Source organism: Ictalurus furcatus, chromosome 14, assembly GCF_023375685.1.
Source record: "Ictalurus furcatus strain D&B chromosome 14, Billie_1.0, whole genome shotgun sequence".
NCBI classification, from domain to species: Eukaryota; Metazoa; Chordata; class Actinopteri; order Siluriformes; family Ictaluridae; genus Ictalurus; species Ictalurus furcatus.
Window position 1 is genome coordinate 17,852,222 of NC_071268.1, and position 25,889 is coordinate 17,878,110.

At 38.7% G+C, this 25,889-nt stretch overlaps 2 protein-coding genes across 4 annotated transcripts; both read right to left on the reverse strand.

Moving 5' to 3' along the window:
* Positions 1–451: 451 nt before the first annotated feature.
* On the reverse strand, positions 452–5,680 carry LOC128617659 (annexin A2). Its single transcript, XM_053640775.1, has 13 exons — positions 5,541–5,680; positions 4,366–4,423; positions 4,176–4,269; positions 3,644–3,738; positions 3,411–3,524; positions 3,207–3,297; positions 3,044–3,123; positions 2,433–2,492; positions 2,218–2,311; positions 2,015–2,110; positions 1,828–1,886; positions 1,249–1,371; positions 452–1,107 (listed from the first exon to the last, which is right to left on the reverse strand). The coding sequence occupies exons 2-13, from the start codon at positions 4,411–4,413 to the stop codon at positions 1,048–1,050; spliced, it is 1,014 nt and encodes a 337-aa protein (XP_053496750.1). The 5' UTR covers positions 4,414–4,423; positions 5,541–5,680; the 3' UTR covers positions 452–1,047.
* ice2 (interactor of little elongator complex ELL subunit 2) lies at positions 5,606–24,136 on the reverse strand. 3 transcript variants are annotated; one of them, XR_008387589.1, is made up of 16 exons: positions 23,773–24,132; positions 23,211–23,312; positions 20,029–20,329; positions 19,806–19,925; positions 19,544–19,678; positions 19,018–19,134; positions 18,125–18,281; positions 17,702–17,886; positions 16,680–17,577; positions 16,224–16,390; positions 14,370–14,499; positions 12,377–12,461; positions 12,099–12,149; positions 8,366–8,615; positions 7,261–7,463; positions 5,606–5,725 (listed from the first exon to the last, which is right to left on the reverse strand). XR_008387589.1 is itself a non-coding variant. In XM_053640771.1 (15 exons), the coding sequence occupies exons 1-15, from the start codon at positions 23,811–23,813 to the stop codon at positions 7,314–7,316; spliced, it is 2,889 nt and encodes a 962-aa protein (XP_053496746.1). In that variant the 5' UTR covers positions 23,814–24,131; the 3' UTR covers positions 5,798–7,313. The 3 variants fall into 3 exon arrangements, 2 of the variants coding, with proteins under 2 accessions (XP_053496746.1, XP_053496747.1); XM_053640771.1 differs by lacking the exon at positions 5,606–5,725 and having other exon boundaries at positions 5,798–7,463; positions 23,773–24,131; XM_053640772.1 differs by lacking the exons at positions 5,606–5,725; positions 7,261–7,463; positions 8,366–8,615; positions 12,099–12,149; positions 12,377–12,461 and adding an exon at positions 12,495–12,633 and having other exon boundaries at positions 23,773–24,136.
* Between the last annotated feature and the right edge of the window lie 1,753 nt (positions 24,137–25,889).

Genomic DNA, 25,889 nt, shown 5'->3' on the forward strand with positions numbered 1-25,889 from the left:
CACAAAAGCCCCAGCCGCTTTCTGCTATGCTAATTATCTTAGCTGGAGGTTAAATTAACACTTTTAATTAAAAAAATTAGCACCAAACAAACACGGCAAAACACACTAATGATTAAACCATCTAAATAAAGCCGCTTCATTCCAAAGGCATGGCAGCGTGAACAGAGTTTTATTACCGTCATAAAACATGTCAGAGAAGGAGATTCCCATCCAAATAGACTTGCAGTCAGTGTCAGATAATGCCGAGGAGATGGATGGTATGCTTACTGTATTATGTGATTATTATGTAAATGGTTTTGGAATGAATATGATGCCTGATTTCCTTAAGTAACAAATCAGTAAAGCGAGTCTCTGTAATCAAAGCCTGTGTGATTGAACATAGGAGCTTATTTCATCATAAGCACAAAAGCTTTAGAGGGGATACAATGTGTAAATAATATTGGAAATCAAATACTTTTGGACTATTTATTAAAAACAAAACAAAACAAACAAAAAACGGCTAAATTAAGCTTCAGAAGGCAGAAGATTATTGGAGGCAGATTGTTGGAGGAAACAAATCTCTGTGGTGCTCTACTGCTCTCTAGTGGTGAACTACACACACTGCACTCCTTCTACAAGAGCTTCAGGCCATGCTCTCAATACATCTGTTATGCACCATAGAAATACAGAGAAATGCATTTATGGAAGAAAAAAAAAGGTTAAGTTTTTGTTAACTATGGCACAGTTTAATACAAACGTTGTGCATTTATTTATGGGGTGCAGAAATACATTTGCCTTCTTTGCGGATCAAGTAACACTCAGATGAGTTTACCAACCCTGGATTTGAGCATTCAACAGTCATTACTTCAGAAGCTTACAAATGACATAACTGGGATTTTGTCTTTGGTCTCTTTAGAACACTGCGAGTCCAGTTAGAGATAGATCCATATAGATTATAGACTATCCATAAAGCTAGAACAGTACATCAGGGCTGAGGGCTGAGCAGATAAGAGGTTCCTTAGGATCACAGGATCTGAGGGTCCTGGAACCAGTGTTACCTGCTCCGCTTTAATCATCTCCTCCACACAAACTCAGCAGAGCCTGCTGATAGTCTCCTTTAGTGTGCTCCTATAGATAGAGTGCACCATCAGAAACCATGCATGTGTATATACAACATTGCAGATATTTTGAAAATGGAAGTTAATATGATTATTAAAATGCATAGGAGACATGCATGGTGCATATAAATGTGATTAACATGTAACTTACAGAGATGGTCTGGTACAGAGACTTTCCAAACTGGGCCTTATACTCAGACCTGATCTTCTTAAGGTCTACCTCACAGCGTGAGATCATGATCCTCGTTACCACTTTCTCCTTTGCACCTTTACTCTGAAACACATACACAGTTATCTTACTATCCTTCTGAGAACTGTAAGCCATAACCACTTCTCCTAATTATTAATGCAGCTAATTCATGCTATGCCCATACACAAACCTAACCATAACCTTAAGAAACCAGTAACCAAAAGGAAACCATTGGACTCTTAGTTTAAAAAAAAAATAATAATAATAAAAAAATACAAGCTGCATATTTCTATGTGTGCCTCTTTATCTTGGTGGGGACCAGGAGTCCACACACACACACACACACACACACACACACACACACACACACACACACACACACACACACACACACAAACACACACAGCCTGATGTAACTTCCCTGAAATAAGCTTCCTGTGACAACAGCAGCTAAATTACCACAAAGATAAACCTTACCCTTTTAAGGTTGTGAGTGAAAGTTTTTTAAAGGAAAGGAAAAACAGGACAAAATGCAGTTACCTTCATGGCATCACCGAGTTTGTTGGCAAAGTAGAGTTGTTTGTTTTCAAAGCACTGGACTGCATAGAAAGAGTGTGGAGACAGTTTAGTTCACATGCTGTACATTACACAAAGGGTATGTCTGTGTCTCTGTGAGACTGTAACACCTCTATGAATATGTGTACACAAGTTAGCGAACGAGTCTAACCGAGTGCAAGGAAGGACTTCTCCAGATCTCCTTTCACCTCCTTCCTGATGCTCTCCTGCATGTCGTAGGGACTGTAGCTCTTGTATCGGTCAAATACTAGAGATAAATAAGCATGATTCAAACAAATATTTTGCATAAAACCTATTTCTCAATTATCTTTTATTTTTATAGAGAACAGAGGTGAACGTAAGGGGCTTAAGAACCTTTCTGCAGATGAGGGACACTCCTTTCTGACATGATGCTAATCCAGGTTTTGACATCAGTGCCTTTACGTTTCACTCCAGCTTCATACAGTGCCTGGGAAGCAGAAAAACAAAGGTATGGAATTCTTACACTTCCTGAGAGGTGACGTGTAGTAGTAAATGGTGTTCATTCATTTAACCAAGACTTTAAATTTAATCCATATTTTATGACTTACTCTGGCATCTTCATCAATTTTCTCATAGTCAACTACAGTGCTTGGCTCATCCCTCTTGACCTATTGGGAAGTTATAAGATAAATACACATGACTTCAATAATTAGATTTTTTTTTTTTTTTGCCAGGTGTGTTACACAGACAAGGAATATGTCTTGGTTACTGCACATATAACATTACACACAACCTTTGACTTTAATCTGTATTTAAATGTATTTATTTATTACTCATTATTATTATTATTATTATTATTATTATGATTATTGTATATTTAAACATAATTCTGTTGTGGCTTATTTGGTTGATTGATTTGTAAAGTACTTTGAGTCAACTTCTGTTGTTTTAAATGTGCTCTAGAAATAAAGGTTGACTTGACTTGACTATAGATATACAGTACATAGATGCCCAAGAAATAGATAAGCACAAACTATCCAGAAATAAATGACATAATGTAAATATATGCTAAGGAAACATACTGGAATATTAGAACAGGTACACAATAAACAATTTATAAAACTAAAGGAAATCTTTCATTCAGACTCGAGTGCGTATTTTAATAAGCTGTAAATGGTAATAGTGGTCCATCATGGACAGAATGCAGACAGTTCCTCACCGCCACTAGGGCAAGCAGCAGCTTAGCGAAGTCTCCTGAGGTGTCTCCAGCCACATCCTTCTCCAGGTCCTTCTTGAACACTGCACGTACACACATTCACTTACTGCTGTTCCTGTTTATCTGTGACCAGCTAAAGTTGACTTGTGCACCTTCTCACACTTACTTTCTTTGTAGACTTTCTTAATTTCCACCAGCTCTGTAGTGCTTCGAGAGCAGAGGATCTCAATCAGGCTCTCCTCATCTGTTCCTAAACCCTGAACAGACACATGGTACAGCAGTTGGTATATATACATACACACACACATGAATGTAGTATGTAACTCAGCTGATTGAATGAGACATGGTTCTGTTGTTAGGTTTATCTTACTTTTATGGAGGCTTTAATCTCAGAGGCATCGAACTGAGCAGTGCTCTTCATCAGGCCCAAAATAACGGTCTCAAGCGAGCCAGACAGTGCCCCCTTAAGGGCAGAAATCATATCCTGTACAGGAGGGGCATGAAACAAAAAAATCAGTGTTTTAAATGATAAAACATTTTGGCTCTTTAAAAAAAGAAAATAATAATAATAATAATAATAATAAGAAGAAGAATTGTTCTGACCTTCTTGGCTCTCCTCTCATATGCAAAGGCAATTTCTCGTCTTTGGCCATATGTCCGTTTGGTGAGGATCTGAATAATGGTCTGTTCATCCACACCTAAGACACACATTGTGTGTTTGTTGTTTTTTTTACTAAAACCTTTAATGTTATTTTGTACAGATACAATTTTTTAAATGCTTTTTTAAAAACCCTCCAGGATAATGAGGGGAGCATGGTTGTACGATTGATATATATTTTGTTAACACGACACAAGTTCCTATTCTATATTTGAATTTTCCATTGGTAGAGAGAAAAAAGGCTTTAATGCGCATGTGTTGAGTTGATTGCAGGCTACAGTCACAAATGCCTCACCCAGAACTTTCCATGCGTGGGTAAGAGCTTCCACACAGGATGATGACTCATGAAGGCTCCTGATTCTGGCCAACATTTGCTCTTCGGTAAACCCAGTCAACTGAATACTGTAATCACCTCTAAATATATTCTTTCACAGGAACTAGAAAGACAAGGAGATAGAGCGTAATGCTTTTGCTCACCTTTAGTTTTAATAGCGGTTTCTATTCTGGCAGCATCTTTGTCTGGATCAAAATCAGCTGCAGGAATCACAGTAGGATAGGTGGGCTCGCTCGACTGAAACACACGATTGAAAAGAATGCAATGTTACAGTTTGGACTTCGACTTGATGTGGGACAGAAATGAGTTTCCTTTAATCTTAGGAAAACCTACCCCAAAATTAAGTGTCAGTTGACCGAGGAAATCAGATACCAGCGCCATCTTAGAAGTCCTGTAAGACACAATGTGTGCATGTTAATAATAGTTTAAAAATAGCTTGTAATTTAGTTAAAGGGTTGAAATTCAGTTTTGTAAAAAGGAGGGGAAACCCTGGAAAGGAAGTGAGAACAGAGTCGTTTAAGAACCCCATGCTGCCTGAGTCACAGAGGGAGCGTTGTGTAATCGAACTGAAGAAAGCACAGCCTGTGTTTGCTTAGGGTGAGCCAGACATCAATGTTAAGATCACCAAATCCAAATTCTATTAAGGTCTAGCACAAAGAGGGCTATGTTAGCTCAGAAGTAGGTCCTTCCATGAGTCATTAGACTGCTTCTGAATAATACAAATATTAAATCGATAGAAACGTAGAATTTCAGGTAGATTAAACTGCAGCCGTGATTTCTTTGTGGAGTAGAGGTCCAAAGCAAAGCTCTTGAGAGTACTGCCAGGTTTTTTTCCCCACTTCCTGGCTATTGTTCAGAAGACCAAAATCAGCCATATCAACAGCCTTAGTTACATAGAAACCAAACAAACAGTGAAACTACAGCCTCACTCTAACAAAATTCCATACCAAGGTGGGGATTCGTTTCATGATAAGGGTTTTGAAGCTATGTTGCTTTACTGCTGTCCTTTGGTCTTTTGAGTTTAGATAAAATGCATACGGTCATTATCAGAAAGGACACACCTTTAAGAGAGTGAGAGTAAAGAGAGCATGAGGGGAGAGAGAGAGAGAAAGAAAGAGAAGGAGAGGGAGAACAAGAGAGAGAGAGAGAGAGAGAGAGAGAGACTCTCTCATCACACAAGAATGGGAAAATCCTCTAAGCATGTGAGATAGAATCATGCCATGTCTACTTCTGCTCCCTAAAACGCTCACTGTGATTAAGACCTCAAAACTAATTATGCACATGTTTAAGACCGTTTAAACGTTGTCTTTCTTCCATATATAGAGAAGTCTTATGTTATTGCTAGAGAAAACAGTACTGTAGCTTTAACTTGAGCCGAGCACATTAGCAGGAAGGAATAGGCATCAATAAGGTTGCCAATGCAACATTTTTCCTCCATACACTAGACTAGATGCTACAGAACCTTTAGGTTATCATAATTCTTCAGTAGGTTTGGGGTTTGAACTTACCTAAACAAGCAGATGATGCAGAAGAGTTCCAGCTATGAAAAGTAAAAAGGGTGTGGTGGTTAAATACCACGACCTCTGCCAGGAGTTATTCCCTCCCTTTAATGCAGTAGTGCCTCCTCCTCTAGTACACAGCAGGAGAAACTCCACCCTGAAGATCCCAGCACGTCAAAGTCCTCCATGCACCACTGTAACACAAGCCTGCCTTTTATGCATGCTCATTGTGACATTTTAAAAGCTTTACATGAAGCAGATCTTTAGAACTCAACCTCGTATCTTATAAGTATTATGAGTAAGAAAGGAAATATTGAGCAAGAAAGATGAGATAATAACACTATGCACAGATGTTTATTAATAATCTACTCTCACTAGAGGTACACACCCTTACTGTTTACATTTTGTGTGTTTAAACTAGACACCAAAATACACCTTTAGTGTTTGATTACAGCTTATGAGAGCAAAACCAAGTCTTATAATAGCAGGTTTCAAACTAATCATTAGCTTTTGAATGTGAGAACATCAGATACATAAAAGTCTGCAAGAAAACTGCAGCCAGTTCATCACGTCAACACTGAGGATAAAGCATCAATCTCATTTTTATTTATTTATTTTTAAAAGTCCACCATCATGTATTTTTCTTTGATTATTTTTTAGCATTAACTTTCCTCCTACAGTGAACAAAGTACTTTCAATTGGCCTTATTTATCAATATTTTAGTAAGTTTAAGTTATGTATAAATGTTTTCTTAGGCCAAACTGAACTAAAAACTCACAGACATTGTAAAGTTTTGATAACTCTTATTTTCTTCATACTCACATGTGTATGTTGAAAAAAATGGCAATCACCTGTAAATAACTAAACTGCATTCACAACAAAGCTGATTTAGATTTCGTGACTGCTACAAAACTCAAAATGAGTCAACAGTGAAAGTGTGTCTCCTAAACACTAATTCTTCCAATAATGCAGCTCAGCCACTGTAGCGTGTCGACTACCACAAGCACACACCAACTCACCATTTCTTTTGTGCTGATTTAACTGAAATTCACAAAATTAGAACTAAACTTGTGTACAATTGAAATAAACAATCTATTCATTCTTGTCAATGTTTTCCATATAGAAGTTTGCAGTAACCCGCACCAGTTACACAATTCGTTAGTCGAGGTTCACATTTGTGAGTCTCATTATACCCAAATTTGCATAAACTCAGGAGCTCTTGTAAGATATGAACGGGATACTCCTGCAAACAATTTACAAATAAATATGTTTGTATACAACTTCAAATATGAGGTCCATTGTTCGTGGAGGCCAAATCACTGTACACGTCACTGTGCAAAAAGAAATAAGGAATTTTTTTTAATGAATACTTATCATTTATTGTTACTTTACAAGTAAAGTAAACTTTAAAAAAAAGTTTCACAATCAAAGTGACATAGGTCTTGGGCTTTTTGCAAAATATATAGAAAGCACTCACATACACCCAGATTTAAGTATGACATACCAAAAATAGCATTTAATTACAAACTGAAAAATAAATGACATTTGAGAAAATGCAGGAACACAAAATATTTACTGGTAGCTTACTCTTTACTTTGCAGATATTATGTTTTATTGTCATGGAGTTACTTTTTAACCCCAACTCAAATTCAGCTTCAAACTGCTCCACTGAAGCTAACATGAGTAAAGAATCAGGGGGAAAAAAATAAAACAACTAAAACAACTTCACCTGCAACAGATGTTAGTCCTCATCACTTATTTATTCAGTTTGCATGTCCTTCTTCATTCTGTACGTGTGTTTTTATTTGTCCATTGTTTTTTTTTCCTATTCTTTTTCTTCTGCTTTTTACTGGCTGTCCCTGCTGAGCCTTGCCTCCCTTGTGCAGATGCAGTCATGCTGTTACCCGGCCTTGCTCCTTTACATCCTCCTGCCTGAAGGATTGTGTGTGTAAGAAAGAGTTAAAAGGTTAAGGAAGGAATGACGAATAGTCAGCTGATAACTAGTCAAGAAAATGATAGTACACAGTTCTCACTCATAGCTGCACATTCAGTTTCCTAATTTAATCTGTCAGAGTGATGTGTGCTTAGTTTCCATTGCAGCTAACTGCAATACTTAGCTTAGATTTTAGCTGAAAATGTTCCATTGCAATGGAATCATTTTTTTTATTATTTGTTTCTTAGATAGGAAACTAAACTTTGTTTTAGCGAAATGAGGGCTCTCTATGTATTTCTTTTGCTCTAAATGATTTATTTTATTGTGCTTCTATGTAAATTGTTTTTATTTATTTATTATCTATGTGCATTTCCTGTCTAACTTGTTGGGTCTAATGTTCAGCTAGATAAAGCTCAGAGGGTCAAACTGCTTTGGCAGCACTGCTTCTATCAGGTTAGTCTGGAAATAGAAGTATAGTGTAGTACTTTAGAATACTAGCAGTGATTGAGGAGCTCTAAAATATAAACATAAACTACACATGACAGCACCCGCTCCTCCCCAATCCCCATCCACAAGGCAACATGTTTGAGCTGTTTCTGTTATTTCTGGAGCATGTGAATGGAATGATAGGCAGTGCCACCCATCTGATAAGAGAAATAGACATGCATGTATTTGCTCTCAGTTGGCAGGGGTTGATCACAATGACCACAGTTCAGAAGAGACTACTTAGTGGGATTTCCTTTAAAAAAGGAGTACTGTTTTTATTGGTATGTTATCCATTGTGTAGTAGATACTCTCATAACAGTTTCTTAACCAACTGAGCAAAGAATCATAGGTTAGCAGGAAATCCTGGCTAATTCCTATTCTGTCAAAACTGAAAGAACTATGCTGCTGGTTCTACCTTAGGCTGTATGCGTGGACGTGGAGGGAAGGTGCATGGAGGTCTACAGTATTTCTTGTGAAATGGCATAAGATGAAAGGGATCCACAGGAACCCAAGGAACTTTGGCCTCTGGGATTACTGGAGGTCCACAGTGGACAGCCTGGAGGTCATAGACACTGCGAGTGGGCTTCTTTCCATCACTAGCTTTGAATATGGTCAAAAAAGCCTCACCAGATTTGTGACCCAACAGATATCTCCCCTCTTGTAAGCTGAAACAGAGAGAAAGAGAAGGCTGTGGTTATAGTGCAAGTTTTCCATGAAGACAGAAAGGTATGTGGCGTGGTGCTGGCTTGTGAAATGAGTTTCAGACAAGTGATTGCAGGGGTGGGTGGGGGGGAGAGGCAATGCCCTAACCAATAGTGAAACACAAAACCCAGTTTTGTGCAGGTTCTGGCTGAAAATGCTGAGTGACAGCACTCAGTACTCCCACATTCCTTAACACAAGTTGCAAGACATGCTAGATGGGCAGTGAGATGACAAAAGGAAGGTTGTGGAAATGAAAGCGTGTGAAACTTAGTTGTGAAATCAAACTGTGACAAATTAGAACATTTAAAATAAACTCAAAAAAGAAGAAGACTAAAATCAGTAGGTAAATAATGTAAATAACAAAGAACTGTGGAGAGCTGTGTAGATCCATTTACAGTTTCATTAAATCGGTTACTAGAACTGTGATTAAACCCAAACACAAGGTTGAAAAAAAAAAATGAGCAAGACCACCTCAAAACTTCTGATTCTGTCTGAAACCACCTATTTGAAGCAGGGGTCTCATGTGTCATCAGGTGTTGGATTCAGCATGCAGTGAATCAAAGTGACAAAAACCAAACACTGTACAATCTATAGATCAAGCCCAGTGAGGTTGAATGTTTTTGCTGAAATATCAGCAGCAGGTGCTGAATGGTGTGAATGAAGCAAAGTGTAGTGGAATTGAACTTATGAAGACACTCTATAGACTGAAAATATACGGTATGTAATGTTCAAGAGTCACAATTATCAGCTCATACTGTATATCAGCATGTACAACCAAGTCTTTGGCCAAAAACTAGGGTTACAATTTAGAGCAGAGGTGCGCAATCTTCTCTGCAAATCTTATCAGTCAGTGGGTGCAGGTTTTCATTCCAACAAAGCAGGAGCCGCACATGATTTCCAACTTTATCTTGGCTTTAAAGAAACTCAGGTGTGGCTTCTGCTTGGTTGGAATGAAAACCTGCACCCACACTGGCCCTTTCTGGATAAGATTAGACACCCCTGGTTTAGAGCATTTATTTAATTTTGTTTAATTATGTAAAGACCTTAAATCATTTTAGAATTCACATCTTCTAACGGACATCATGAACCTGGAACTAGGAAAATCAATGGGAAGTGCAGCTTAGAACTTAAGTAACAAATATGAAATAATTCACATGAAGCACCAGGAAAACCTTTCAAAAAGACCTTAAACACGGAAGGTTGAAATGAGGAGCATGTGGAACCAATTACAAGAGGGCACAATTGTAAACAAGAAATGACACAATTTGGAAAGTGGAAAGCCAGAAGGGCCAAATAACAAGCAAAATTATATGGACAGCCATGGGAATTAAAATAGTGTGATCACAGATTAATACATGTTCATGCAATCATGGTTAGACTGCTGTTTGTGTCTTTGTTTTCCAATACAAATGATTTTTGTTGCATTTCTTATTGTTTGATTTTGAAAGGTGCACATGCAGGTCAGAGTTCTGTTCGCACAGATAAGTAGGGCTGGGCAAAAAAATATCGATTCTCCGATTTTAATATCGATTCTCCGATTTCTACAATTTAACGAAACGATATTGATTTTTGAAAACCCCGAATCAATTCTTCATGTGGGTGCTTTATTTGAGAGGATGTGGCTTAGCGGTTAAGGCGCTGGGTTACTGATCGGAAGGTCGGAGGTTCAAGCCCCAGCACTGCCAAGCTGCCACTGTTGGGCCCTTGAGCAAGGCCCTTAACCCTCTCTGCTCCAGGGGCAGACCCTACGCTCTGACCCCAACCTCCTAACATGCTGCTTTGTATGTGAAGAAAACAATTTCACTGTGCTGTAATGTATATGTGACCAATAAAGACTCATGAATTTTGAATTTTTTTGAATTTTGAAAACGGTTTTATTTCTTAAACATGTCTCAAGTTGTTAATGAATTTCACTCTTGCACATTTACAATGTTACAATGTGCAGTTTGTGCTTAGTTTGTGTGCACATATTTATGAGTTCTTGTTACAATGTTTGTTACTCAAAGTAAAAGTAAAAAGTAATGAAACTATAATTGTGTGGGCCCTATTGTTAATGTAAATGTGTATTTCAGTAATATAACTAAGTAAGAGGGTTTCACTTACCAGCATTTATATTAAAACATGGATTCCATGTCTGCAAAACTAACATTTTAAATTAAATATTGATAACTAATCAATATAGAATCGAATCAAAATTGAATCGAAACCATATAAATAAGTATCGCCAAATTGGTCCCAATACCCAGGTCTACAGATATGTGTAGAATAGATAGGGGTTCGACGTTTTTAAAATGCCAAAAAGCAACACTAAAGCAAACAACTGCAAATCAATGTGACAGCCTGATCACATGGTCACAACTTTCCTGTACAAGCACAAGGCTCACGTGTACACTTTGGTTAGAATGAAATTCACACACTCATTCACACCTAGGAATGATTTAGCGCAACCAATCCACCTACTGGCATGTTTCTGTGAAGAAACTGGAGAACTCAGGTTTGAACCCTGGAGCTGTAATGCAACAACACTACCCCATGCACCCACAGACAAAACAATTCCACACGCATGCATGCACACACGTGCAAAAGTCTTAGGCGCATGCAAAGAAATGCTGTAGAGCAAAGATGTCTTCGAACGTAATGAAATTAAATGTTTCTACATTTAAAAAATATTATAAAGAGCAGTAAACAGAAATAAATGAAATAAAGTCAATATTTGTTGTGACGACCCTTTGCTTTAACAAATTTAGTAGTAGTCTCCACTACAATTAGTGCAGTTTTATAAGGAAATGAGCTGTAAGTTTTATTGAGCATCTTGCAGAATCAGCCACAGTTCTTCCGGAGACTTTGTCTTTCACACTTGCTTCTGATTTTTGCAGCAAAACCCAGCAGCCTTCATTGTGTCTTTTGTCTGAAAAGTGTCTCTTGCGTAATATGCTGCTTTCTTTAATGACATACAAATATTTGTCTCTAACATTTTATTTTAGTGCCAGACAACTGTCTGGGAATCTAATGTTTTTTGTGCTGACTTGATAATGTAGAAGTAGACAAGTAGACACACGTTACGTTACGTTACGTTACGTTATATAATATAATATAATATAATATAATATAATATAATATAATATAATATAATATAATATAATATAGTGTGTGTCTACTTCTACATTATCAAGTCAGCACAAAAAACATTAGATTCCCAGACAGTTCTCTGGCATATATATCTATCTATCTATCTATCTATCTATCTATCTATCTATCTATCTATATATATATATATATATATATATATATATATCGATATATATATCTATCTATCTATCTATATATATATATATCTATCTAGCATATATATATATATATATATATATATATATATATATATATATATATATATATATATATATATATATATGCCCTACAGACAATGAGAGAAACATATATCTTACCTCATGACTTTTTTCAGTATGTGGTGGAGTGTGTTCAAGCACCTAGCTGGTCTGGAAGACCAAAAATAGGATTAAAAGGGTTCAACAAAAGTGCATTTGTATGAAGACAAACCCAGATAGGATTCATAAAAAAATATTAAGCTAGTCAAACACTAACACATGCACACATCAGGTGTGCAATAATGATGGTATGTAATCATGTGCTATCTGACTTTACACAGAGAGACTAGCCTAGAAAATGAAAGGAAAATGGAAATGAGGGTATGCAGTGAGTGTACTTGAAATCACAGGACGTGTTCTGGATCCAGTCAGGCTTGAGCTCTTGAAGCTGCACCACCTTTGATGTGTGTGCATTAATCCGACCTACACACATATACACACAAACACACACAGAACTGTAACAGAGTATTCATATAGAAATAGGTGATTTTTAGGCTCTACTGCTACTGGTGGCATACCGATTTTCCAATGACGTGCTAATTTCATTTGTGATGGATAGTGGTGGATGAGCAGGGCACGGTCAGGCAGCGACATGCTGTTGCAAAACGAGTATTGCATCACTCAATTTGGCTCTGAAGGCTATGTGAACTATTGTAAAGCAGAGCATACAGAACAGACACGTCTCCACATGTTGCATGAGCTCAGGAACTGTGAGAAACTTCCCAATGACCCAACATCCAATAGAATGAATGAGTACATTATCGCAGAGAGATCGTAAACAATGCACTCCACCCATGAGATGAATAAATGCAATCACCACCATAAGCTAGTCATTATGGGTGGAGAACTAAGATAAAGTGTCAAGTTTATAGACAAGGGTTTACAAGAAAGCCATGAACAATTGACATGGACAACTGACGAAGCTCATAATAGTTTACTTGTATTTAATTTTCGTAGAGTTATGTGCATGGTTACTTGTTCAAAAGACAGCTCAGTTTTTACCCAGTACCTCAATCAGCAACACAAGCTTTCCAGTGAGGCAGCTTATTCAAGTCTAGGCAACACCCATAACCACTGCTTCTGTGAACTGTTAGTAGTGAATACACTTTGGATTTGAATTACAAATCATTTGCAGTGACATACAATACTATCTCTAATATCTCTCTGTGTATACTCTGTAAGAGTACATTCTAAAAAGATATTATTATTACGGTATTTCCAAAGATCAATCAATTATGTATTTTCATCAACTGGACCATCCATCATTACAACATATTTAGTTTACTCTAAAAAGCAAAATGTCAGATTTGTCAAAATGTCAAACATAAGCAGAGACAAACATCTACTGAAGCCAGGGTACAACTTTTCATAAAGCCTTGCCAGAGAAATGCAACAAATCAGTGTGAAAGCAAGGCCAAGGCTGGGCAGGTTGTCACTGAGCAAGCTAGATCCTGGACTAAATCCAGTAAAAAGACTAGATTCCTTAACAAAGCTAAAGGAATGTCTGACTGAAAAGAGAGGATAACACTGTGCCTCCCTTTGCATTCTTTCAGGAGGAGTGCATACTTATTTAGCCACTGCTTTCGGTAGTGAATCAGTTGGGCCTGTTCAAAAATATTCAGAACAAAACCATAAAATTCCTCATTCTGTTTATTTCTATATATTAAACAATACGGTTGCCTTTTATGCATAGAGTTTTAACTGTTGGACTAACTACACAACCAGTGTGGATTTATAATCTGTTTCTTATCCAGAACTGGGAAAAAGTGCAAACTACACATTTTTCTGAAAACTAGCACCGTTTGCTGACCAAGTGATTTGCTTTTTTTGTTAAAATAATAGTTGCTATGGCAGTAGTGGCTCTAAACAGTCACAGAGGTTATGTGCGTCATGAGCAAGGCATGTGTAAGTGGTCGGGGGTGGGGTGGGGGTGAAGGGGGGGTCTAGATGCTTCCTCTAACCACTGACTCCACCCTGTCCTGTCCACACTGACTCAGACAGTCTGCACTTTCTGCAGCTACTCTAGGGAGAAAACTTTACCTAAGCTGGTACAATACCACTTCTTAATGGTAAATTCTCCAGCATTAGCTGGTATAAACAACAGTTCTGAATATTTCTATGGAAAATATCAGACACAGACTTGTATGTACGGTATGTTTACTTTAATGGTGACACTGTTTATTTTGCTAGACAGAGCCCCAGCTAAAGGGCTTACTGAGTCATTAGTCTGTCATTACTACAAGGCCAAGCCATCCTATTATTACCTGATGATAAATGCATAGGAGTCCTAGTGAAACATGCAGCCTGGCTGAAACCATGCAAACATCTTACCTATGAAAGATTCCATGCTGGAGTGAAGCTGCTGCTCAGCCCACAGCTGGCACGCCTCAGTATGGGTCAGACTCTCAGCTCCGTAGCACAGCTGGTACTCCAGCTTGGGCAGCACATGCACAGGGACCGCCTGTACCAACACAAATTACACTGTTATTTTATACATATATCAGTGATGGGACACTCTGCTGTTCATTTATCATAAACTGATCGAATTGATCAGGCCTAGCGGAAAAAAAAAACAAAAAAACAAAACAAAACAAAAAAAACCTCTAAGTAGTGGTTGAGCTACAAGATTAGGCTTGCCCCAGGAGATGTACAACATGTTCAGAGTCACCCAACTCCACTTTTCAGCTAAATACCATTTTAATAGGCATGTCAGTACAGGAGCATCACCAAACTGTGCTTTTCTTTCTTTCCTTTTTTTTTTTACTCGACAGGACTGGATGGGGTACATTATATAACACACCAATAAATTCTAATACAAGTTACAGAGTTGCATACTACATTAATAGTTATCCCTGTACTAATTATACCCATAATAAAGTACACATGAGTGTGTCCTAGTGACAGGCAATTATGCTATGACCTAAAAACTGGATCTGGCTTTTAAATCACATTGTTTGTAAAGACATTGTTTGCCAATGTTGGAGTGGAAGAACTCGAGTGTCCTGCACAGAACCCTGACCTTAACCCCACTGAACACCTTTGAGATGAACTGGAATGCACCCCAGGCCTTCTCACCTGACATCAGGGCCTTACCTCACTAATGCTCTCATGGCTAAATGAGCACAAATCCCTACAGGCACACACCAACATTTAGTAAAAAGCCTTCCCAGAAGAGTGGAGGTTATTATAACAGCAAAGGGGGACTACAATACATATTCGTGTGATGATCAGGAGTCCACAAATCTTTGGTCATATAGTGTAACTCAACAGCCAGCAACAAATATGTTGCTCAGGGCAAAGTAAGTATTAGTTTAGCTCAAGTGAATGTGGAAAAACAAGAACAGAGATCAGCTGATATTTACTGGATCCATGTTTTAAATATATTTTATACCAAGAAGATATTTAATGTGTTAAGTTTGACAGCTGTTCGATCATTATCACATGAAACAAATGCCTGCTCTTTCCATTAATATCTGCCTCCAACCTCATTCATGTCCTCTGAACAGGCAGCCCAGAAAAACATGCCGGATATCACTTTTGTAATACAGCCCAAAAAAATGAAAACAGAGTACCAGTAAAATACTTTGCCATCTTTATTTTAAGAAATGTTTAAATGACCTAATCAAAGACATTAAAAACAAGAACTCTAGTCAACCAAACAGAAGTGCATTTATGAAGTCTGACTGAATTCATGATTATTTCCCCACTGATGTTTGCGTGAACAGAGACCAGGCCAAACCTATACAATAAATTTTGGCAGGAATGTTTTTCCATTAGTAGATGGGGTTATAAATGTAGAGGTAGACGAGGCATCATTCAGTATAAATCGAATGAAATATTTAAATGTGATTTTCTCTTTTTTCAATTTAAAATGCTAGAACTTGACTGCAGACTGAGAAAGATGCAAAAGGGAAACATATAGCAGTTTTCATGTCTATATAGTACAACAAAATGTCAAAATATGACCATGTGAAGGGTTTTCCTAGGTTACCATACATACCCATTTCAATCCTGCCAGCTGTCATACACTGCCTTCTTCAAATCAGGTCTGACTAAGAGGGTCATGACAAAACTTTGGAGTCTTGCTTTTGATTCTTTCTTAAAGACTGGATTTGGACTGTTGCCTTGTTTCAGTATGTAAACACAAATTAGATTTTTTTTTTTGCTTGGAATTTCCCCACTTACCCTGAAAGTGTGTTGGTCATGTCTGGGATGAGCAATGGACACAGTGCTGCGCACCATCAGCAGCACATCTACCAGGCTGTATAGTTTATACAGTACACTGCCCTCCTCAGGAGCTTCATAGTCCTCTTCATCCTCAGCACTCACCAGCAGCTCCTCTCTCAGCAGTCCTGCCCCACACACACACAAAATTTGAGCACCCAGAACTCCAAAACACCTCATATTTGAGATGACCAAAGTGCTAACTCCAGCCATTGCATAATGATTGTAGTGACACTCACTGCTTACCAGGTGACAACTTTCATGGTATCATAGTTGTCAATCACCTAGACATACAGTACTAATGCAACTCAATTTCTCACCAGAAATAATGAAGCTCCCAAGAGGCACAGACAACAGTCAGTCTGTCACTTTAATGACACAGCCATCCACAAAAGAAGAAAATAAATGAATACTAACTTTTTCTTTGTGCTGTGGGCTGAGAGGTGGCAGGAGCAGCAGCCTCATTCTGCAGCCCTTCTCTGGATTCCAAGTCCAGGTACGAGGACACACTAGATTTGACCAGAGACACAGGGTGGTTGCTGGGTTTCGGTTCTGGTGGACAACAGTCTGCAGATGGTGCTTTTGGAGTTTCTTGGCTTTTAGCAGTCGTGGATTTTAGCATGGCATTTTGCATTCGCAAAATTTGCCCTAGTTGGTCGCAATCTGCCGAGACTCTGGGTCTTTTGGCTGCTTTCTTAGCTCCTTTAGCAGAGCTTCTGGGACTTTCAGGTACATTCAGTACATCACTCACAGATGACGTGTTGGGGTCAGTGATGTTCTCTGGAGCTGCTGGTGTCACCTGGTTCTTCTTATTTACTATGCTGCGAAATGGGGAGTCTGGGTCATCAATAATGAGGCGTTCCTCATCAGAATCAATGTTTACAGAGGAATGCCTTACTCGCTTGGCTGGTGTACATTCTGCGGACTCTTCTACACTCGAACTCAAAGGGTCCTCATCAGATACAGAATTCAAAGTAGTCTCAGCACACTCGTCCACTGAGCTGTTCTTTACACCCGCCCTGGCTTCTTCTTCTTGCGCTTCTTCCTTTGCTGGTGTAGAAAGTACTGATATAACGTCTTTAGGTGTGGAAGCTTGTTCAGTTAATGTGTGCAAGGTTTTGCCTTGGTCTAATTCTAGTTTAGGTTTCGATAATCCCAATGATTCACTTTTGGTAGGCGCTTGATTTTCCGAATCATTGTGCTTGACTTTCTTTTTTGGTTGATAAGCCTCTCCAAATGACTCCAAGTCAGTTAAATCTACTTCAAAATCTAGATCATTGCTGTCAAATGAAACAACTTGTCTACTGCTCTTTTCCTAACCAACATAAAAAGACACAATAAAAAAAAACAAATGAATCAAAACAATAGATCATCACACTTATTGGTTTCTAAAATAGGATTGAAAAGCCTCGACATTTTCCTCTGAAGCGAGCACTTACTTCTGTGGCAAACTCGTGTCTGTTGCAGTAGTCCTCTGTCGTGAGGAAAAACACAGGATTTGAGCCGGTCTTCTTGTATGCCAGTTTTACATTCTCCTCGTGAAAGAGGTGATTTCTCTCTCTCCAGGTCATCTCTGTCTTCAGCAGAGGAGGGTCGATGTACACCGTTGTACTCTGAGCGCTTCCTGTACAGCAATCATCGTACACGTTAGGTCCATTTAGCAACTAGTTACTTCCAAATCAGGGCTTGTGTTCAAACACTCAGGATGTGTTCATTTGTTCACACTGAATGGTGTGCTAGTAAAAGATGCCATTTGTATCTTGGCTAAGATCTAGTACATCATTTCTCTTCCAATCGTATCATTACAGATGGAGTGAAAAGCTAATTCTGAATCTGATGAGGGATGATGGGAAACATCTTACCGTTTGCAGGGTTTACTTTCACACAGACTGGCAGTTCCCAGGCCTCAGCAAACCCAACACTGTTGTTCAGCAGCTGGATGAAGGCCTCTTTCGATAGACACACGTGTGGCTCATATGTAGCGCTGAGCTTCTCTGCATTCCTGTCACTGCTGATAGGCTGCAAAACAAGAACAGAGAGTTGAACAGGATGGTCCCCATTTTCTGTGAAAGAACTACTATCACCCAGTGCTGCCTAATCAAAAACAGATTGAATAGCACCCTCTAGTGGCTTTTTCACCAAATCAGTTGAGTCTATCCACTGCCTGTAGACTGTAATCAGCCATGTCTTTCAGATTATCGCCATACAAGTGTAACAATTATTTAGCTAAAAATCTTAGTTTCATATAGAATATCAGCAGTGTAAACAAAACTAATGAAAAAATACACACAGCCTATGCGCTTGTTAAGGGATGCTCTTGATGGTACACGTGTGTTCACGTGTACAGGTACAAACAAGATACGAACGCAATGTGACAGAAACTAAAATTTTATGAAACCATTTCATGATTTTACTTACACAGACCAAATTATTTTATTCTATTCTCGATATGATTCGCTATTATTCTGTCAAATTGACCTGAGCAACGTTCCTATAATATTTACATGGTTTAAAAACATTATTTCTTAGAAAAACTGAAATAAGAAGATAAAAGATTTCCTAATTGTTAGAAAAGTAACTGATCTATCATTCTCAGGGTCATGGTAGATCGTGGATAGAAACTCTGCAGACACTAACCTGAGTCCAGGACTGAAAAGGGACACTAGAGCTGTGAAGCTGCAAAGCTATCCAGTGCACCACTGTATTCACTGCACAAATAGGTCATTTTTATTAGAGTTAAAGCATCATCACTTACTGTGTGGAAATGAGTGGCCTTTTTAACTGGAGGGTTCACAGCTGAAACGGACTCGTAGTCCACAGCAAGCTGTGTGTTCTCTGGCAGTGCTCGTTTTTCTACCATCTCCACAGTGCCCTAAAGAGAAGGCGCAGGAGTTATTAATACATGCCATCAAATTAGGGCTGGGTGATGATATGTAGAGATATCTTAATAGCTTTTAATAATTAAATAAAAACAATAATTACAATAATAATCATTACAAATGGACTGGAACCCCCTGACTGATAATAGAATTTTTAGAAATAGTCAAATATTGAAGTTCTTTCTTTTTTTATTTTTTACATTACATATTTCATATAAAAATGACCAAAAACATCAAACAGTTTTTTTTTTTTTCCAAAAATGCAACAATACTGTATTACTGGCTGTTTGTGAGCAAACCTACAGTATCAAGATGCACGTTATTTAGAAAATCATGATTTTTGGTCATATCGTCCACCCCTACATAAAGTGGCATTATAATAAATTGTAAACGGTATCTTACCATTGCAAGCAGCTGTTTCTCAAAGTTGAGGGAAATGTCTGAGACAAATTTCCCCCCTGTTAAACTGGTGATTTCCTGAATACTGTAAACTTGTGGGTAGTTCCTCATGTGGTCCAAGCAATGTTTAAAATACTCCTGTTAACCCAAAGTATAAAAAGTCATTTTCACTTAAATGACTGTAAGATGCAATGCAAAGACAAGTAGAAGAGACATTGCTTAAGGGCGTGCAGAATTTGTAACACTCTGAGGAATAGTGCTGTACCTCTGAATAGCGAGAAGCTCCCACAGGCATGAAGTTATAATCATCAGCACAGACTTTAGTGACATCTTGTAGGTACTTCATAAACTCTGCCACCTCCATCTTGACCTTCTCTATTAAATTCTGATTAAAAAATAGAATAAAGTTGAAAGAATGGTTCTAGGCTTTTAAGCATCGTTCCAAGCTCAGTTTCGAAGCAGGATGATGATGAGTGTACTGAGTGTACCTGTGGAACTGTGTCCTGCTTGTTGTTCTTAAGAGAGCACATACGAATCACTCTTTCTTTGAGGAGGAGAGAGGAGAAGCGAGGGTAGGGCACTTTCGGTGTAGGGAAGTTTTCTTGTTTCTTAACCTCAGCAACGGCGTTCTTACATTCAGGAGGAGTTTCTTTGCGGTCTGAAGTTCCGTGGCCGTGTCTGATGTTGGTCTGTGGCGTGGGTTTGATACTTTTGGCGCAACTGGATTGTGAGGAGTGAGCAGCTGGATTTACCTTAGTGTCTTCTTTCACATCAGCTTTTTCATCAGGGCTTTAAAGGTAAAGCATGACATGAGGAATGTATGTAAAATAACAATAAAACACAGAAGAAATGTAAAAAATCCAATATACATGTATATAAAGAAAAGACAAATACTAAAAAGGTATGAAAGTAAAGAACATAAGCAATAAACAAGGTCAAGGGGAGCCTGGAGCCTATCCCGGGGGACTCGGAGCACCCTGGACGGCGTACCAACCATCACAGGGCAAACATTCACACACTATGGACAATTTGGAAATGTCAATCAGCCTACAGCACACGTCTTTGGACTGGGGGAGGAAACCGGAGTACCCGGAGGAAAACCCCGAAACACGTGGAGAACATGCAAACTCCGGAGCCTTGTTAATAAAGTAATAAGTAAGGAATAAAACACTAGGTATGCTCTTATAGGAAAATAATCAACAATACAGTGGTGTGATATGGCCTGGTGTGAAGTGAAGTTTTTTTTTTTTTCAGCAACATGTCCCAAGGTGCTTTATTCCTCTCATACCACAGCAATTTGCTAATTATTAATGTTGTGCAACATCTACAAAACTAGTTAGATCCTATAATCACATGATTACGTCAGCTATAAAGAGCGGTTCCTTCAACAGCCTCTCTGTTTTGTTTTGTTTTCTTTTTAAGATCATATTATAAAGTCTATCATGCACTGTGTAGTCAAAGGAGGTGGAAACATAAAAACTGAGGCAGAGCATTCCAGTTTTGGGTCTGCAATACTGAAATGCCTAGAACATACGAATCAGGAGGTGCTTCTCATTTCTTATTTGTGCATCCTCATTTCCTTTCCTCATTTCCTTTCCTTGCATCTTAGCTCCACCCCTTTAGGATGCAAGAGAAGGACGCAAGGATGAGATGTGAGGAAAGAGGAACCAAAGCGAGTCAAATTGAATACCCTCGCTCTCTCAAGCGTCACTTCAAAGCGACTTCAATCAATGATGACTGTGCTCAGGTGGATTACCTCACTGCGCTTCAGGGATCTGCCGTAATGTTGTTGGAGCCTGGTTAATAACAACATTCCCAATAAAGCAAAATGCACTGATAGTATGTGAAATGTCTGGGTTATTCAACAATGAATTAATAAACAATACATAAACGATCGCATCTTTTGTGCAGCTTTGAGTATCCAAACAAGCAAGGATCAATTAATTACAATACTCATTGTAAGTATATTATTATTTCATTATGTTTCACACAAAATTCCATCACATCATCAAAGGACTTTTTGTTTGAGATTATGGCAGATGTAAAGGAGGAGGGGAATTAATACGTGCGTCAGGTTTTTCGACAAGCAACATTTGCGCATAGGATACACCCATGTATCCTCGCTCCTACTGTAGCTCCCGTGGAAGCTTCCTCACTCCTCGTTCCTCGCCTCCTCACGGTGCAAATGGAGAATTGAAATGTCCTTCAAGATGGTTGACGGCGATCGATTTCCAGGTCCAGGGCTGGAGGACGGAGGAGCGCGGAAACGAGGAAGCATCAATTTGATTATTGAGAAGTACTCAGGGTGTGGAGGAAGGCACAGGATTGGAAGCCCATGTAAACGTTTAAGGGTGGGGGTAACATGCTCATGGGAAATACCAGTGATCACATTTAGCCATTGAATTCTTAACATGTTGTAGCATATTCAGCCCCTCCAAGCAAAACACTACTGCAATAATACAATCTCTGGGGTTTGACAAACGAGTGATGAGTCTGGCTTCGGGTGGTTAAAATCTGTCTTGGTGACATGTGATATCATGATCAAAGGAAAAAGCTGAATCTAGTGACACCAAGATTCTTAACTTGGGAAGGAAGTAAATGAAACTATTCAGGGAAATTCAGGGAATGTACAGGAGATGATTACTGACCTGGTTAAAGGAGGCTGGGGAAGAAATGAGTTCAGTTTCAGGATATTCTGGATTATTCAATGTCATCAGCATGACAATGAAATGGCAACATGCTGTCTGGAGACACTTTCCAAAGCAGTAGCATGTGAGTAATTAATAGCTGAGGAGCAACACTGCAACCCTGAGGAACACCCACTAGGGAAAGCTCGAACCAGAGCACAAGACCAGGGCTGTCCACAAGACCAAATTGTGTGTAGAACCTCCAGGATTTACATGAAAATTGGTGTGTATTTATCATACACGCGTCCTCGCAGCTGTATAAAATGGACGCTGAAAAATCCCACACATACCGAACTGTTCGGATCATGCACAGCCGCATTTATTTTCATAAGGAAATAAATGTGGAAATGCCAATCAGCCTACAACACAGGTCTTTGGACTGAGGGAGGAAACTAGAGTACCCGGAAAAAACCCCACGCCACGCACTATATTCGTAGCTGCACTCTGAGTTTCATGTCTTCCTATGCCACCCTCCTACTGTTAGCTTTTAGCAACCATCGCATTCTGAAATTTTTCTCAAAAATTTAGGACACTGCCAGAACTTTGTCTTCAGGGGTCTTTGGTGAGCATGTCACAGATCCAAGACTGTAGCTCTCAACTCACAACCAAAGGAATCTTTTATGTGTGATTTTAATTGTGCCAGAAATCTTACAATGTAAAGCTGGCTTCATTCTGTGAAAATGCGTCATTCTGAGTGACTCAACACAGATCATATATGGAAACACAAACAGATGTAAAGCATGCCTTCAGGACATGTCTAATATATGAAATGTCTTGTCTTGGGAAGCCTGTAGACAGTGAAGATGTGAGTATCAGGTATGTGGCACTACTCAGAGGGTTGATATCGGTATTGTATCGAAAAAGCAGAAAAAGCAACAAAAAAAAAAAAAAGCTGTGAACACATTTTTCCCCCACAGTATGAAACCTGCAAAGGATATACGAGTTTCATATAAACTATTGAAAAAATGATGGAGTGACGTTACCTTTGTAACAAGGCCCAGAGCTCTTTCACGGTGGGCGCCAGAGAAAATTTCTCAAAGACATCTTTGGAAAAGGGGCCCAGGTCTGTGACAGGAGCCTGATCCCTGTGCAGAGAGCTGAATTAGGCAAAACAACTGACCAGCATCTTCAAACACTGACAAGTTTAAACCAAGCAAAACGACTGTCTTAGCTTTGTCTAGCTAGTAGTGATGTGCTGCTCATCAATGATTCTTTCATTTTGAACGAATCTTTACTATGACTAGGGAACAACGAGTTGTCCTAGAGAGTGATTCAGTTCGATCGGTCGATCGAGAGTAAGAGAACCGTTTCCAGACAGACAGACAGAGAGAGAGATTTGAATTATATTCTGCTGAAATGAACGAAATGACTCGGAAAAAAGATTCGTTCATTTTGCTGAACGAGATTCAAAGATCCGAGTCAGTAAAATGATCCGAACTTCCCATTACTACTAGCTTGGTGTCCGCGTGAGGCCAGCCTGACCTGAGACACAATATTCAGAATAATGAGTATAAAATACTTAGCTAACGACTTCAGTTATCTTACCACTTCAGCTCCATGGCCGTGGACACAATCGCTTTCTCCATACAAAAGCGCACTATATAGGGTATAAAATAACGCCCACTACATCTTATGTAGTGGGCTATACACTTAGTGGGATGTTTTCGACCGGTACAAACAGTGCAACAGGAAAATCTAACCGTGTAGGAACAACGAATGTAGTTACAGTTCCGAACAAGCACCTGTTCCGTTTTATCTAGTTTACATTTACATTACGTTAGTATTTCATCATCCAGTTTACATTACTAATGTGCTCGAGACAGTCAAAGTGTGTTTGGTGTTTAATAAAAACTGACTGTCTCTATTTATTTCTGTCCACCAGCTTATCATAACTTTTAAAATGTCGAAACATAAGGTGTGTTCGACTTGGGCTGCGGCCGGCGTCCTGACATTTCCTCCTACCCTTCAGATTGCCCTTCCAGGGCTTACTGCGCATGCGCACATCAATATTAAATGTTTATTTAATACTATAAGTGGAATTAAATTTAACATAAAGAAAAGAGATGTTATTTTTTTTATTATGACAAAAACGATACAGACAAGAATCTAATTTTTATGTTAAATCTTATAATAGTACTTGGTAAGTTTTACATACACAAATGTAAGTGGTCTGAAAGGACACCCAATATCACCCATTTCAAGGCTGACATAAAGATCTATTTTGAAACCTTACAAGAACTTTCAAGCCGACTTTCATAAATATGTACATATAGAAAGAACTAGATTTTTATTTTTAGTTTGAATATACAAGCATACCTTTCTCTATTATTTTTTTTCTTCATTTTTTCCCTTTCTCCTTTCTTCTTCTTTAATGTGTGAATATCTTTTCATTAATGTCCTTCTTATGAATATTATCCTTATTGTTCATCATATATAATACTTGATGTTAAAATTTTACTCATGTTTTAGGTTGTTATAGAATTCGTTATGTGAAACATTTTGTATTTTTCGAAATTGTACATTTATGTTTTTTTGGGAAATAAATGTTTAAAAAAAGAGAGAGGGAGGGAGCGGGAGAGAGCCGGCTGCTCTTGTATCACTATCGCGATACTTTGATGCCATACGTCACAGCGACGTAGCGTTGGTGCCATCTAAAGTCAGACAACACCGCCGCCGATCGGTCTGTGCAGCACCGCGTGAAGTCGAACACACCAATTGAGAAAGGTCCGCCTGTGTCCTGCAAGACTTACAAAACACATCTATTACAAGGAAATTTGCACATGTCCAGGCACGCAAATTTCTTCAATTTCCCTGAACCTAACCGTATTTGTTGTTGGCGTGACTTATAGTGGGCGTGGTTTGTAATCCTGACAGATGTTTTACTATTTATTGTGGGCGTAACTTGTAAGGGGCGTGGTTTGTACACTTGGAGACATTTCTACTCATCCGTTAATATTCAGTAAGCACTTTAACCTGTTCAGGGTTGAGGTAGATCCACAGCCAATCCCAGGAACCAGGGGTGGAAAATACTCAAGTTAAGTAACTGTAGGTAAGTACTGTTTTGGAAGATTTTTATTTCACTCCAGTATTAGTGAATGTGGAGTGTTACTTAAATAACCTTACAAGAGAAAAAAAAAATTACTTAAAAAAAACAAACAAATTGTTGACTAGTTGCACTTTCATTTTGACCTTTAAAGTACTTGTTAGAAATGTCAAATGCTGTAAACAAATACCATAATAGCATAAACAAACACAAACATTTGAAGTGTTAATTTTTATTGGTTACAATTTTTTTTTCCTTTTTACTTTTCAATACTTGAGTTTAAATGTAGATTCTTTGACTCAAACAGATTTTTGGCTCCATACTCGTACTTTTAATTTAATCAGATTTTCAGCTATTTTCCAGGCCATGCCTGGGTTGTGTGGAAGCCTGGAGCCAATCCCAGGTGACGCAAGTCAGGGGACACCCTGGACGGAGTGCCAACCCATCACAGGGCACAATCGCAAACACTCACACACCACAGACAATTTGGAAATGCCAGTCTGCCTCCAGTGCCTTTAGAAATGCCAATGCCAAATGCCATTGGAAATGCTAATCAGCCTACAGTCTTTGGACTGGCGGAGGAAACTGGAGTACCTGGAGGAAGCACGGGGAGAACATG